The 15,894-nt window shown below is 49.7% G+C and overlaps 1 protein-coding gene across 3 annotated transcripts in view; it reads left to right on the top strand.

The window, feature by feature from the left end:
* Positions 1 to 15,894, top strand: part of GALNS (galactosamine (N-acetyl)-6-sulfatase) — a 43,801-nt gene that overhangs the window by 3,408 nt on the left and 24,499 nt on the right. For 2 of the 3 annotated variants that reach the window (XR_008311279.1, XM_053271205.1), the window contains exons 3-10: positions 141 to 215; positions 2,459 to 2,561; positions 5,528 to 5,671; positions 7,082 to 7,148; positions 7,225 to 7,352; positions 8,689 to 8,828; positions 9,194 to 9,297; positions 14,845 to 14,981. Coding sequence is in view for 2 of the 3 variants with exons in the window: in XM_053271205.1 (XP_053127180.1) it covers positions 141 to 215; positions 2,459 to 2,561; positions 5,528 to 5,671; positions 7,082 to 7,148; positions 7,225 to 7,352; positions 8,689 to 8,828; positions 9,194 to 9,297; positions 14,845 to 14,981 (898 nt within the window). In the remaining variant the exon portion in view is untranslated. The remainder of the gene's footprint in view (positions 1 to 140; positions 216 to 2,458; positions 2,562 to 5,527; positions 5,672 to 7,081; positions 7,149 to 7,224; positions 7,353 to 8,688; positions 8,829 to 9,193; positions 9,298 to 14,844; positions 14,982 to 15,894) is intronic. The other variant, XM_053271206.1, reaches the window with a different exon arrangement.

Raw genomic sequence — 15,894 nt, 5'->3', positions numbered from 1 at the left:
ATAAATTCCTCCAGGTCCACTGTGAAATGCTCGTAGGTATGACCAGACACCCAGCGGGGAAAGTGGGGAGAAAGTGCCCTTGGGGACCTGCACTCTGCCACCTTCATGTGCGTCTGATGGCTTTCCCTTTCTCTCCGCAGCAAGGGCAGCACTCTTGACCGGTCGCCTCCCAATCAGGAATGGCTTCTATACCACAAACGCCCATGCCAGAAACGGTGCGTCCTCCTCTTTCTGCAAATGCACTTTTTAATTCTTGAAAGCTGCTCAAGGGCTCAGGGGTGGGGCCGTAACTCAGTGGAAGAGCATCTGCCTCAGGTTCAGTCCCCGGCAGCATCAGTGTAGACAATACTGAGCTAGATGGGCCACGAATCTGGCTTGGTATAAGAACTCGATGTACTAGGGACATAACCCATGTCCCTGGTATAAGGCAGCTTCTTGGGGAGGGGCTGTAGCTCAAGGGGAGAGCCCCTGCTTTGGAACTGCCTTAAACTGAGTCCAACCATCGGTCCATCTAGCTCAGTATTGTCTGCACAGACTGGCAGCGGCTTCTCCAAGGCTGTAGCCTCTCAGCCTCATCTTGGAGATGCTGCCAGGGAGGGAACTTGGGACCTTCTGCATGCAGATGCTCTTCTCAGTGCAGCCCCATCCCCTGAGGGGAATTTCTGACAGTGCTCACACATCTCCCATTCAAATGCAAACCAGTGCAGACCCTGCTTAGCAAAGGGGACCATTCATGCTTGCTACCACCAGACCTGCTCTCCTCCCTGATAGGCCTGCATGCTTAAGGCCCATGTTCGGTCCCTGGCAGCATCCCCAGGTAGAAAGACCCCTGCCTGAAACATTTGACAGCCACAGTACTGAGCTAGATGGCCCAAGGGTCTGACTCAGTGGAAGGCAGCTTTCGATGTCTTTCTTCAAGCTCCCGCTTTAAGGTCACAGTTAGAAGCTTCTGTCCTCACCCCGCCTACTCAGAAGCAAGTCTTATTGAAACCAGTTGATGTGGTTGTTGAGTAAAGGCATTCTCAGGAGGCTTAGGATCAGGCTGTGATGCAGACTGATTGGCCTGGTGTGCCAGTCCAGCTAACAGGAAGCATCTTGCAAAAGAGAATGTCTCCCAATGTTCCCTGCTAGAACAGAAATACCAGCGCTCAGTTGTTAATCTGTGGTTTTTTTCTTCTGCAAGTCAAGGAGTTTGATTGGACAGGTTAATTAACATTCAGCAAAGAGTGGGGGAAGAAGTCGCATGTTAATATTGTAGGTTGACAGTCTGCCTGAAACCCAGCCTTCTCAAAATATGTTCTTCCTACTGAGCCAGGCAAGGGCATCTGGAGGGCACCACCAAGCTGTCCACAGTAAGGGCTCTGCTCCAGCTCTCCTGGGGGGGCGGCCTTGAGCTCGAGCTGATTTCAGGCCAATATGGTTGGTGTGAGTATCATTTGTTCCAAAATGGCAGATGCTGTTGGGGACCATATGTTCTGGCGCATGCATTTGCAGCTCCGGATTGATGCATGCTGCGCATTGGCAAGCGTGGGTGTTTGTCTCTGTGCTGGCAGAGGAGGGGCTGCTCATATGTTAGAAGAGCAAGAGAGCTGCAGAAGAATGCAGGCAGCACTGAAAACCAGCCAGTGATCTTGCACCAGGTTCCCATGGCCTTTGTTTAATACTGTGTTCGAGGTAGACAAAACGGGGCAGGCTGTCCAGTTGATTTGAAAGATAAGCCCATCACCTGTGGAGTCAGGCGCTGTCCTCCATCTGGCCTGCTGCTGCCAGTGCAGATGGATGGTGGTTCTTCAGATCTGAAGCAGAAGTCTACTGCAGGCCTTCTCCGTGCCCTTCCTACAGTGAGAAGTGCCAGGGATCAGGCCTTGGACTCTGCGTATATAAACATACAGCGTTTATAGTTTTTTCAAAGTCCTTTGATGTTAGAAATCAGTGGGGAGTGGCAGAGGTTGTTTTAAATTCAGAGCTCTTCCTTTTGGGTAAATACATGCATAACCTGTATTTAACCTATATTTTTTAAGATGGGGCCATCTTAAATTTAGAGTCGTCTTTGGTTTGGGTAAATATGGTAATAAAGCTGCCTTATAGTGAGTCAGACCTCCAGTGCTCCCAGCACTGAGAAAAAGCAGCACACACAGAGGTCAGCACAGTGGGAAACTATGCACACAGTTTCAGCACACTGATAGTTTTCGACTAAAGTAGCCCCATTTGAAAAACATTATTTTTCCAAGTGGGGGCAACTTTGGCAAAAAAAACTTTCACTGGCCTAGACGCTGCTGTGCCACCCCCACCCCCCAGCAATCTAACGGCCTCCCTACCTATTTCCTTGTTTCTTCACCTGAGTTCCAAAATCCCATTCAAATCTTGCAGTGTAAAGTACAGTTAATATATCCTGTTCCTGCAGAGAACTTCAATAATCTGCATGCTAACCTGGCTGAAGTTTTCTCTCTTCATGCAGCGTATACCCCTCAGGAAATAGTAGGAGGCATCCCAGATTCAGAACTCCTCCTACCAGAATTGCTGAAGAAAGCAGGATATGTCAATAAGATCGTTGGCAAATGGTAAATCTCCTTCTTGACTACTGCTCTGTGGAGGGGCAGGGAGAGTTCATATATGGAGGACTCGGGGCCTGCACAAGTTGGCTCCACCTTCCTTCCAAAATCCAGGCAGGGTATCTCCCCAGCCACCTGCTGTGATTAATTTCAGAACTGAGGGCTGTCTTCTAAAGCATGGCCATGTTGCCCTTGTTTTCATCACAAATTTCAAAGTCTCCCTGCTGGAGCATGTCACGGTCATCTTAATCTCTTTTATCTCTGGCCCCTGCAGAACATTGCAGATGTGGCACTTGTTTTCCAGACTGAAAGGGTCTCCTTTCTTGCTTCTGCCTGAATAACTGGGCTCTTTGGTGGCTTCAACGGCTCGTTCCCTTTCCAAAGGACAGCCAACTGATGACAGAGTTGTGATGAGTCAGAGCATAATCTAGGCGGGCAGAGGGTAAATGGAGAGCAACTGAACAAATATTGACCCGTGATCTGCCTGTGCTGTATCCTGGGAGCTCTTTTAAAAGAGCTAAGAGCTGGATCATTGAAATTGATGACAAACCTCTCTGTGGGGCTGGCGCAGGTGTTAACAAAGGAAATGGCAAGACCACGGAAAACAGTTCTTTTATATAAATCACGGTTGTTAAGAGCGTGATTTTCCTCTTGCAGCAGCTGTGGAGGAAAGTGTGATTTCTGAGTCGTTTTGGAAGAAAAAGAGAGAACAAGTCAAGACAGAGATGTCTGCTCTCTTCCTATTGCTCCCCTGTCTGTTGACTTCCCTGATTGGGGTAGATTTACTGCTAATAGGGAAATTGGTGGTGGTCAGGGCAGTGATTTGTGATTCCCCCCCCCAGAGGTTCCTTCCAGTGGCATTTTCCGTATGAACAGGGCACAGAGTTTGGCTGCTTTTGGACCTTAAAACTACACCACCTTCCACCCTGCTGGCCTCTCCACACTGCTGCACAGCCCCCTCTAAGGTGTCCTCATGCATGGGGCGATTTGGGGAATTGTTGGCTCAGGGTGCTATGTTAATTGGCACGAAGAATGTATGCAAAGTGTGCCACATATTTTGTTTGCCAGTTGAACATAATTCAAAATGACACATCATTTCAATGAATTAATAGCGGAATCTCGCTTGTTATCCAAAAATGCAAGTCTGGCATGACATAAGCTGATAAATGTGGCATATATATGTATAAATCTGTCCTTGATTGGGGAGCAGAATCGGAGGCCAGTGCAGGCCTCAAATTGTTTGCCATGGTATTATTATTCAATCTATGTATATACAGCTCTTAACAACAACAACAGATCCTCAAGGAGGAAGATATGAGAAGCTGGTCCCGTGTCCTCAAAGGGGTCACCATCTGAAACAGGAAGAGGGCCTGGCCCCAGTGTTTCCTCTAACAGGGATTCCCAGGTGTTGTTGCCTACAACTTCCAGAATCCCCAGCTGCAGTGGCTTTTGCTTGGGGATCATGGGAGTTGTAGTCAACAACATCTGGCAATCCCTGTTAGAGGGAACACTGCCTGGCCCCCTTACTTTTTGTGAGGCCCTCTTAGCTACAGTTTTTAAAAGGCAGTGGGGTGGCGGGGACACTTTATTTTTTAAATGTATTTTTGCATTTTATATCCCGCTCTTCCTCCAAGGAGCCCAGAGCGGTGTACTACATACTTCAGTTTCTCCTCACAACAACCCTGCAAAGTAGGTTAGGCTGAGAGAGAAGCGACTGGCCCAGAGTCACCCAGCGAGTCTCATGGCTGAATGGGGTTTGGACTCGGGTCTCCCCGGTCCTAGTCCAGCACTCTAACCACTGCACCACGACATGCTTGCATTAAATAGAGTCGAGTCACTGGTAGGGTTTGCGGGCCTCTTAACATTCCTCCTCCCCTCCTGCAACAATAATTTGAGCGCTAGGCCAGTGGTTCTCTGCCGTTGGTCCCCAGATGTTGTTGGACTACAAGTCCTAGCATCCCCAGCCACAATGGCCTTGTAGTCTGAACAACATCTGGGGACTCCTGGTTGAGAACCGCTGATCTAGAGTGTTGGATTAGGGTGGAGGAGAGCTAGGGAGAGCTCCCCTCTGCGCCATGGATCTCCCAGGGTGACCTTGAGCCCAATGGCTTCTCTTTCCACCAAACCAACCTCGCCAGATAAGAGGGGAGGGGGAAGGCAACCAGATCTGCTGCCTTTTGCCCCTTGTTGGGAAGGTGGGATAAAATGTAAAACGAGGGCGTGCTTGTGCATCCCAGGCAAAAGGTGGTCATCTCGGAGGGGTTCTGCAAACATGCCAGCGAACCCCCACTCACGTTCAGCTTGTTTTTGCCCCCAGAAATGCAGGCTTAGGAAGGAAAGCAAAGTACCCAGAGCTGTGAATTATTTATTGCTGAGAAGGGGGGTGGGAACCCAGCTCAGTGGGCTGCAGGCAAAGGGATGCAGCTGAGTGCTAATAAATGTAAATTCATACACCTGGGGAAAGGAAATAAACAGCAGAGATACAGATTGGTTCCAGGGAGTTATCTGGGAAGCAGCCAGTCTTGAACAACCTCTGAGCCCTAGTGAGAAAGCTCATTAAGTCTGAGCGCACGGCACGGCACCTCTTGTGAGCGCCGGAAGCACCTGATTGGCCTGACCTGGAGCCTGTGGGGGCTGCCTGTTTCTAGGGCTGGGTGAAGTGTGCCCTTGAGAGGGGGGAAGCAGTGCGTCCCCCACGTGCCAGCACTTTTCTCTTGTGGGGCTCCCCTTCCTCTGACTCTTTGGCTGCCACTTAGGCTGTGATGGGCAGACATGGGACCAGCATGCACTGTGGAGGTCACCTGATTGTGTCTTCTGTGCTGAGCCAATCAAAATTCTCCACCAGAAAAGATGGATTCTGTGATGTATGAATAATGCAAGCTGGGCATAGTGGCTTCCGTTTCCTTATTTTAATTTCCTCTTTACAATGGGCCTCTCTGGACCTTCCCAACACTTTCTTTCATTCCTCTTTCTAGGCACCTTGGCCACAGGCCTCGGTTCCATCCCTTGAGGCATGGATTTGACACATGGTTTGGATCCCCGAACTGCCATTTTGGGCCGTATGACAACAGATCTGCTCCAAACATCCCTGTTTATCGGGACTGGGACATGATTGGCAGGTAGCTGCTCTTCTGCGACTCTTGGTTGCCCTCTGCCAAACCCTCCTGGTTCCACTCGGCTGAGTTTCTAATCCACTGCAGTGGAAGACCCCAACTTCCAGCCTTCTGTCCTTCCTTGCAGTGGAGCATGGTGTGCTTGTATTTGGCTTGCCTTCTGGGAAGAGTTTGGGAAGCTCCAGGCATTCTGGATTGCATTTTCCAGATTGCATTTGGATTGCATTTTCCAGATTGCATTCTGGATTGCATCTTCCAGAAACTCCTCCACCTCCACCACATGTCAACATTCACGGAGACATCCTGGGCATCCAAGGAGAACTGATGCAGACACCCCCTGAAACTCCACTGAGGGCTTTGCATCCGCCGCCCAGGAGCTGCTGGGTGCAGTAAATTATGCATGAGAACTCCATTAACAACAACAACAAAGTTGCAGAGTTAATCACTCAGAAGTTAGGCCCCAGTTTGATTCTTCTAGCCCTGTAACGTTGGCGGAAATCCACCAGCCAATTTTACTCCCGAGAAGGTCACTTTCCTGACGGCCGTTTTCCTGGGTAGAAGTATATTGTGCCTGCAGAAATATAATACAGAGGTGTACAAAGATAAGAGGTATTAAGAAGTACCTCTGATTGATTTCTGTGTGGGAAGAAGCATGCAGTGCAGGAAACCCCCAGTCAAACTGGTGGCAAGTTTACATGCTTTATCTAAATGGCATTTAGGCTTAATGTTAAAGCAGCAACCTTTAATCAATTCATTGGCAAGATTAAACTGTTAAAAACTTTAGTTGCCTAAAAAAAGTCCCAAATAAATCAAGCACTATATTTAAAACAAAAACAAATAAAGCTTATTCTTGTTAATATAGGCTGGTAAGTATTTACTATGCTGTTTTTATCACTGGTGGCAGGCCTCATTTGGGGAGAGGCATTCTGCTATCAGTTTCTCAGGGGAGGGGAGGCCTCTTCTAAGATGGCACCAGTTGAGATGTATACACAGACCATCTAAAAACAAAATACTTTAAAAAATGCATTTAGTCATGCAGATTTATGCAGTCATGATTAATCAGTCAGTCAGAACTCATTGGATAGAAAGAACTGAGGTTTCCCTCCTACAGAGGTTCTCAGACTTGGATCCCCGGATGTTGCTGGACTACAACTTCCATCACCCCAGTAATGATGGGGATGATGGGGGTTGTAGTCCAGCAACATCTGGGGACCCAGATTTGAAAAGTGGAACGTCTCTGAGCAAAGGTATCTGGAGTGCCTTCCACTGTGGATGCTGCTCTCTTATCACACCCAGGCTTGGGACTGTTTTCCCAAGGGGCTAATTGGAAGCAAAGCCTTTATTTGCCCACTATTATCTTTTGAAAAGCTTCTGGAATTAGATTCCCCCACTCCTCTGGTTCTGTTTATCTTTTAGGTATTATGAAGATATAAAGATAGATCATAAGACGGGGGAAGGAAACCTAACGCAAACCTACTTACAGGTAATATTTTTTCTGGCAAAGGTTTTGAGCAAACCCACAGATCCTCAGTTAAAGCCGGCTCTCTTGTCATTTCCAGGAAGCCCTCGACTTCATTAGCACCCAGCATGCCAGCCAGCAGCCGTTCTTCCTCTATTGGGCAATCGATGCCACTCACGCGCCTGTGTATGCCTCCAGGAAGTTCTTGGGCACCAGCCAACGAGGGCTGTGAGTCACCTTTGGAGCTGAAGCATCTCTCCCCACAACCCTCCCCCCCCCCCCGCCTTGGTTGCACAGAACTGGTGGTTTGCTTGAAAGAGGTTCCTCTTTAAAAGTGTGGGGACGTGTGTGTGTGTGTGTGTGTGTGTGTGTGTGTGTGTGTGTGTAATTAGCATGGGATGACAGCAAATCCTCCAGAGGTCTCAACCTCCACTGAAGATGAATTAGCACATCTCTTACCATCTGAAAGAAAGTGGGGTGGCCAGCTCTGATGATGATGAAGAATTAATAATAAAATTGCTGAAAACTGAGTGAGGCTAAGGACAGGGCCCCACACAGGTCTGAAACAGGATTGGTCCGAAACCCAGTGCAGAAGCCTAAGGAGGAAAATGTGCGGGTCAGAACAGAAAATGGCTACTCTTTTTTCTTTTCCTTGGGGTATTTTTGTGGAGTTGTTTGATTAAGGTAGAGGATGCTATTTTTATAGGGAGTTAGGAACCTAGGAAGCTGCCTTATACTGAGTCAGTATGACTCAGTATAACCTTGGTCCGCCTAGCTCAGTATTTTCTACATTGACTGGCTGTGGATCTCCAAGATCTGTGGATCTCTTTCCTGGAGAGGCTGCCAGGGATTGAACTGGGGACCTTCCGCATGCCAAGCAGGGGCTTGGGATGTGCACGTAACCGGTTCGGAGGCCCTTTATGAGCCTCCGAACTGGATCAAACAACCGGCATTTCTGCTGTTTCAAAGGCGGGTGTGTGTGTACTTACCCCTCCCTCTGCTTTTCCCCTGCCGGCGCTCCGCTTGGAAAGGGACCGTCAGGGTGGCAACGTACCTCCCTGTTGCCTCCTTGGTCCCGATGTCACCAGAAGCACCTGATGCGGCTGCACACGCACGTTGCACTCGGGCACCTAACGTGTGCACCCGTGAGCGCGACATGTGCGTGCGCAGGCGCTTTGGCTACTTCCGGGGACGTCGGGACCGAGGAGGCAACGGGGTAGCAGGGAGGTACACTGCTGCCCCGACGGTCCCTTTCCAAGCGGAGCACCGGCGGGGGAGAAGCAGAGGGAGGGGTAAGTGCACCCTCCCCCGCCCTTAAAGTCGCCCCACCCCCCAGGCCTTCTTCCTTCCCCCAGCCGGTTCTGCGCACTCCCTCGCAGGGGCTCTGCCACTGAGCCATGGCCCCGTCCCCACTATCAGTATATCCAGGCAGGCTTATGCCCTGATCTTTCTCAGAGCTAAGTACTATGAAGGTTTGCAAGTTGGGATAAGCCATCTTTGGAAAAAGGAAATGCACATTTGCTAGTTTCTGCCTCTTGACAGTATGGTTCTCTCTGCCCCTTAGGTATGGAGATGCAGTTCGAGAAATTGACTTTAGTGTGGGGAAAATTCTGTGTCACCTCGCCAAGCTGGGCATCAGTGGGGACACTTTTGTGTTCTTCACCTCTGACAATGGAGCTGCGTTAATCTCGGCTCCTGACCAAGGTGAGGTTTTCCTGGTGCTGAGCTTTGTCTCTCTGTCTGGCTTTGGCCAAGCGCTGTTGCATAAAACGGTCACATGTGGCGAATTTGTCAGGTTAGAAGCTTCAGTAAACTTTACAGTACACATCCAAAAGGCTTTGTTGTTTGTCCCCGGTCCTAGGCCAAGAGGCTCACCACTACACCACCCTGGCTCTCAAATATAAAAGTTTGGGGGTGCTTGCATGGCTCTGCATCCTGTCCTTTTGGACTGACAGCATCCTTTTGGAATGGCCTTTCCGGGCACTGTCATCCTCCTGCCATTTTGTTTTCCTTGCTTCAGTATCTGGTCTGCCCTGCATTTGTAATTATGTTTCCCTTTCTTTCTCTAGGAGGTAGCAATGGCCCCTTCCTGTGTGGCAAGGAAACGACCTTTGAAGGAGGCATGAGGATGCCCGCCATTGCCTGGTGGCCAGGACACATCCCTGCTGGCACGGTGAGGGACCAGAATGCCCTGGCTTCTTCTTGCATGCATGTCGATGGGCTTTGTGTCACGGCTTCCATCTGTTCCTCTTGAGAGCTCCTGTGGCATCTGTGTGCCAAACCAGAAAGCTGATTGGCTGACCTTTACGTCTCTTGCATAGGATCAGATGTGTATGTTTTGTTTGGGAACCTTTGAGTGTCACCAGCAGTCTTCTCTCTTTTTCCGCCCCACCCCTTCCAGTGTTAGAGTTAACTCACCTGCTCCAGTGAAGCATCTTGCCCTAGGTGCCAAACCGAGAGAAAACCCCCAGATCCCCTCATTTCTTAGAGATAGGACAGGAAGTGATAGTAAGAGAGCACCCAGGAAAGTAAGAGAGCACCCAGCTGCTGCTGCTGCTGCTTCTCCTGCCAGGATTGATACCAGCAAAATCCAAACAGAAGTTTTTCCAGCCTGCTCTCCTGGAGACTTCAGGGATGAAGATCCCACCATACATTAAGGCAGAGGTTCCCAACCTCGTGTCCCCAGATGTTGGACTACAACTCCCAAGCCCTTCAGACTGCAGCTTCCAAGGCTTTTGGCCACTGTGGCTGGGGATGATGGGAGTTGTAGTCCAACAACATCTAGAAACACAGGGTTGAGAACTCCCACCTGAAGGCCACCTGGCCAAGCTTCCCCCAGTATAGCAGTTAGGAAGGGCTGTCCTTTCAATAAACGTTGTCCTACATCCTCAAATGCCTTGAGCCAGAACATTTTTTGCACTAAGCATAGCGCCAAGGGAGGTCTTGGTATCAGGATGCGCCTGTTTCCCACTTTGCCCGCAGACGAGAGTGCTTCTTAGCTCTGCAATAACCAGCAGGTAGCTCTCCTCAGGTGGCAGGGCTGGTGTGTGCAGGAAACCGTCCCTGTGCTCATTAATGGCAAAAGCAATCAAGTCAGCAGGAGGCCAGGCTGCTTAGTAAATAACGGCATTTTCTCCCCTTTGTGGATGTCTTCATTCTGGGGAGAAGGGACTATTCATGAACTGGACTCTTGTTAGGAATCCTTTGTGCTCATGGACAAAGAAAACATTTCGTTTCTCATTTACATCTCCTTTCAGGGTTTTTAATTAAATCGGGAAGAAGGCATTGTAAGAATGACATGTTGACTTACAGGGAGGGATGCAGCGGGGTGGCTGGAAAGCAGCCCATCAGGCAGAGGGACGGGGTGTGTTTGTCATGGTGAATGAGTACCGTGTGCAGTAGGACACCAGGGCTCTCTCGGTTTTCGTTTGGCGAACAGTGCTGAATCAGGGTGGCATGTGCTGAATCAGGGCCTTGGTGCATCTAGCCCAGGGTGCCTCTTCTGACTGGGTCTCGGGGCTTCCCCAGCCTTCCCCGGAGATCTTTTTGACCAGAGCTGGGACCTGTCCTGCCACTGAGCTAAGGGAGCCCCTCTCCAGCGTGTAAAGCCACCTTATGCTGACAGCATTGGCCCATCTAGGCCAGTCTCTCCTCCTCTCCAGGGTCCTGGGCGAGGGGCTTGCCCATCACCTTCTCTTTGATCTTTTGATTTCTGTTGTTGTTGTTGTTACTACTTGGAGATCCTGGGGGATGAACCTGGGACCTTGTCACCCAAGGATCTCTTCTGTCACTGAGCCACGGCCCCTTCCTTGTGAATCTTTTGCAAGCAGAGGGCACCATCCAGAGACTTAGCAGGGTAGACAGCAGTCTTTGAGAGGCCAGGGGGCTCTGTAGCTCTAACCCTCATTCGGGAGGCGACATCAGGTCCTGCCAGCCTCTCCGACAGCCTGGTGCCTCATCCTCTTCACCTTGGAGGGCTGCTGGGCAGCTGGCTTCCTTGGCTGAGATCCCCTTTAGAGATAGACCTGTGGCCTATTCTGCGCTGTGTGAAACTGGTGGTGGTGGTGGCGGCAGCTCTGTTTTAAGATGAATGTGGATGTTGATTGTTCTTTCCTCCTTGCTTTCTTGCATTCAAGACCTCTGTGTTCTGATCCTCCACTGGTTCCCTACTGCAGGTGAGAACTGCTTGGATTTCCGCCTAGCACAAGCCCTGTCATTGCTTCCTAGAGTTCCCGTGGTAATGCATGATTCCTTTTGTGCTTTTCTGGTCCTTGCTTCACGCTCTGTCTCTTTTGAAAGGTCTCTTGCCTATTTATTGTGGTCTCTTCTCCTTTTTCAGTAGAGCACCTTCAGAAATTTTAGCTACATCTCCACAATGCTATATTCACACCTCTAGTGACAGTGAGTCACCGGCTAATGGAAGCTGATGTAGCTCACAGACTGCCTGCACAATTTACAGGGAAGCATCTAGGGATCAACATGAGCAGGCTGGAAGTTGTTTACTGGGCTAGGATTATCTCCCTGAAGAGAGGCAAATGTTCCTTCCCACTCAAAGCTCAATGCAGCACAAAAGTCCTCGGCCCAGGACTGCGCCTTTATGGGTGTTGCTTTGCAGGAGATTATCTCTTCCCTCACACCTTGAGGGTAACAGGCACCTGAGGACCAGGCAGGCAGAGTCCGGCATGGAGTTGCAGGGCTCTGGCTGGCAGGCAACTGGCTCTAACAAGCACTGGGACTTAGCTGATTCTTCATGTTCTCCCCTGGGCCTGACTGCCCCACCCAGGCTCTGCTCCCCAAGGAGAGGAGAGTCTAAGGGGTCATCCTTTGGACTGGAGCTCAGCACTTCTCAGCCTCTCTGTTAATTCCCACCTGGTGCCTTGTCCGAGGTGGCAAGCAGGCCCCAGGGAGAAGGAGCCAGTCTCTCAGCCCTTTGGGAGACGAGGTGGACAGTTCAGTGGACGAGACGGAAGGCCCCTTGACCCAGATCCTGGGCAAACACCCACAGCAGGTGGGCCAAGAGAACCAGAGCCAATACTCCCACCGTGATCCGAGGATGTAGTCATGTCACTTTGAAGCAGAAGCCGCAGGAGTGAAGTTGGGAATACCTGGGGAGTGCGTTATTGCCGTTTCTGGGCCAGTCTGTCCTGCAGGGACATCGGCTGTTGCTCTCTGTTTCCATCGCCTCTGGTCCAGTCCACCCTGCCCTTATGTTCCACAGTTGTTGAACATAAACAAGCACCCTTTTTGGATCTCATCCACCCTCCCCCCTGCCCCAAGGTTTGTGTGTGTGGGGTGGACCTCTTGGCTGAATTTTCCATCTGGATTCACAAGCAATAATGAAACTTCCAACGTCTTCACATGTTGCATCTTCCTTCTAGAAGGTTCCAGCTGGCAGGAATTTGTATTCTGCTGCTCTCTGAATCCTCCTTTTGCTCCGTGCCCCCCTCCTTTTCTTCCTCCCCCCCCCCCCCGCTTTGCCTTCCCACCTCCCTGGTTCTGCTCCCTGAAGGAGAAAAGAACATATCAACCCAAAGACAGCACTGCAACCTTTTCTTCACTATCTCCCACAGGGCACAAATTGAAATTGAATTAGACAGGGATATCAAGTCTGCTTGCTGTGATAAATGTAAAAGGATTTTATTTAAAAACACCCTGACATTTGTTCACCCAGTTTCAAATATTTAGCTTTCCTCCTTTCCATTCCTGGCGGGGGCAACTTTATTAATTGTCGCCTTTGATTCAGAGTTAGAGCTTGAAAGCGCTGATAACGCCGGCGCTGGCTATTTCTTCTCGCAACGTGGCCCAAAGCAAAAAGGATTTCATTTTCTTAAAGACATTCTGTGTACGCTGAGAGTTTATAAAAATAATAATAATAAAAAAAAACCCGCTCCTCTTCTTAACGTGCGTAATACCGGCTGTTCCTTGCTGATACGAGAAATATCTGATCTTGCTCCTGTTTTCATTATTTATTTTTCACTGGGCTGCTACTCTCTCCAATTTTCTCTCCCTCCCCACCCCCCGGTCACCATTTTTGCTATGGGAATGGCAACCAGAATGAAAGAGTGCTGTCGACCCAAGAAAATGCTAAATTTTTGTTTCCCTGTTTTTTCTCCTCTGAAAATACTTCAAAGTTTATAGAAATGGTACCCTTCCCCTGGTCCTCCTCTCCCATGTGGTGCTGCAGATAAATCCAAGTGGCTGTAGCACTGACGTTTCATTTCTTTGAGAAGTTTCTCTCTCCTCTACAGAGAAAACGGCGTGCAGAACCAGGGATGTAATTGCCCCTTTAAAGTGAGCTGCCTACTCCAGGCCCTGTTTAATAACGATGGGCGGTACAAGGACTCACTGCCAGCCCCCCACTGACCTGCCTTTATGCGCTGCAGGAATCAAAAGCCGCGTTGTGTGCGTGTGATGATGCTCAAAGTGACCTTAAGCCACTTCCTCCCCACTAAGCTCTACAATGCGGCTTGAAGAATGTCAAGCGTCACATTGTCCGCCAGAGTTAGGCTTGGAGGTCTTCTGCCGCCGTACCAGTCTTTGCTCAGCAGCCCCAAGCTCTCTACCCTAGATGATGATTTGGAGTTTCAGGGATGGGGGAAGCTGGTCCAACGCGGGGGGCTTCCCGACCTGTGGTACTCCAGATGCAGCTGAACTACAACTCCCATCATCCCCTGTCATCATAAATTGTAGCTGGGAATGTTGGGAGCCTTAGTTCAGCAACATCTGGAGTACCACAGGTTGGGAACCCCTGGTCTAACACACAGGTTCTCAGACTCGGCTCCCCAGATGTTGGACTACAACTCCCATCATCCCCAGCCACAGTGGCCAAAGGCAGAGGATGGTGGTAGCTGCAGTCCAGCAACATCTGGGGACCCAAGATGAAAAACCTCCCGTCTCGCTGCATCCTCCCCTCATCAAGATCAGCATTGATGGTGCCTCAACAGGTGCTCCCAGCAGGTGCAGTCAAGCAAGTGGTGACAGGACAGGCCCATCTGGGGAATGCCCAAGCAGGGAAGGCACCCAAGCCTTCAGGAAACAACTTAGAACCTCCTTATTCTCTGCGTCTTAATTCAGCAGCTTTTAATGGTTACATTTTGTGCTAACTTTATGATTTTGCTGCTGCTGTTTTTAAATTCTGGATGGCATTAAGTTATGCTGAACAAATGAAAACCTCTGTTCCCCGGGTGTTAGACTGGAGAAGGAACGGAGGAGGTTTTCATCAGTGCTCATTTGTTTATTTAACTGAGGATGGTGTGTTACACCGAAACTTCTTATGTTTACCATCTTTTAGTTTTTCTTTTGTGTACAATAAAAGGCCTTTTTGTTGAGAGCTGGAGTTAATATGCACATTGCATCGCCGGCATATGCTTTTAGGTTTTTTGGCACCTTAGTAATTCTTCTGCTTTCATTGTTGATTTGTTGGGATTTTGGGGATGCTACTTTTGAATATTGTTTGCAGAAAAGTTGCTGTAAGTGTTTAAAGCAGATAAAAACACAGAGTTAATCAGGTCTTCCATATGGTGTCTATAGAGGTGGCAGGTTCAGAGTGCCTGTTGAGCTCTGTGCAAAAGCCAGGAGCAGAATCCAGAATCAAACCCCAAATTGCATACCTTGGTAGGTGATGAGATGCTCAGCAAGATCTCATTTGAAGCTGAAAGTCTCTCAGCTTGTGGTCTTTGCACGGCTTTCTTTGCAAATGCTCTTGTCTTGTCAATTGCAGGTGAGTCATCAGCTGGCGAGCGTGATGGATCTCTTCACCACCAGCCTCATGCTGGCAGGGCTGCAGCCTCCCCGTGACAGACAGATCGACGGCATCGACCTTTTACCTGTCCTCCTGCAAGGCAAGCTAATTGACAGGTGAGTTATGAACACCCCTCTCACTGCTTTCTGTCCCCTGACTGCTCTGCTTATTGGTGTGCAGCAGAAATGATGGGTTTCAGAGCTGCTTATTTTACGAAGGGGTCCTTCTTCGGAGGAGCGAGGAGTTGCAATCTGGAGCCCAAACGGCTTTGCTTTTGGAGCTCAAGACTGGAAATGTGCTGCATTTGTGGAGAGTGCAGAGAAGCCCAGCTAGTTCCCAGGATGCCTTCAGTTGTTGCCGCTGCATCTAAATGTGCTTGAAACTGGTTCAGACTTATGCACAGGGATTAATGTCTATGAGGAAAAGCAGAAATATGGCGGCGTGTGACGTGCAGCACGAACTGGTGTGTTCCTTCTGTTTAGGATGTGGCATGGCTGATAGCAGAACATTCTCGCACGTTAAGCAGCTTTAAATTTCAATTGCCCCCTGTTGCTCTTCCCTAGATGTAAGTTAGGCAAAGCAGGCACACGATTCCTGTGCTGTAGGCCCGAAGCGTAGCCTGCTCCCCTTTCCTACCCTCTCCTGCCGCCACGCTGGTAACTTTGCTGCGGTAGCTTTGCAGGTGGTGCAGTGAGTAATGCTGCTCTTTTGAGCTGAAGAAGAGAAGCTTCCTTTGGGCTTTATTTAATTCCTTAGAACACGTGCAGTTTGGGGAAGGAACCTGGAGTATGTCTGCATGGCGGCGTGCCTTTCTTTTTCTTTCACATCATCCCAGGCACTCCCAGGTATTTCAGTGCTTTCCTCGCACCTCTCCAACCGTCCGGCGAACTAACGAAGCTGCCTGTATTGGGTCAGACCCTTGCTCTCCCAGCTCTGCCTTGCCTACACAGAGTGGCAACGGCTCGCCAAGGTTTCAGGCAGCAGTCTCTCCCAGCCTTACCTGGAGATGCTGCCGGGGTTGAACCTGGG

This window comes from Hemicordylus capensis, chromosome 9 (assembly GCF_027244095.1).
Source record: "Hemicordylus capensis ecotype Gifberg chromosome 9, rHemCap1.1.pri, whole genome shotgun sequence".
In the NCBI taxonomy this organism is placed as follows: Eukaryota; Metazoa; Chordata; class Lepidosauria; order Squamata; family Cordylidae; genus Hemicordylus; species Hemicordylus capensis.
Note: the sequence above shows the minus strand (reverse complement) of the source record. Positions and strands in the feature narration are given on the sequence as shown.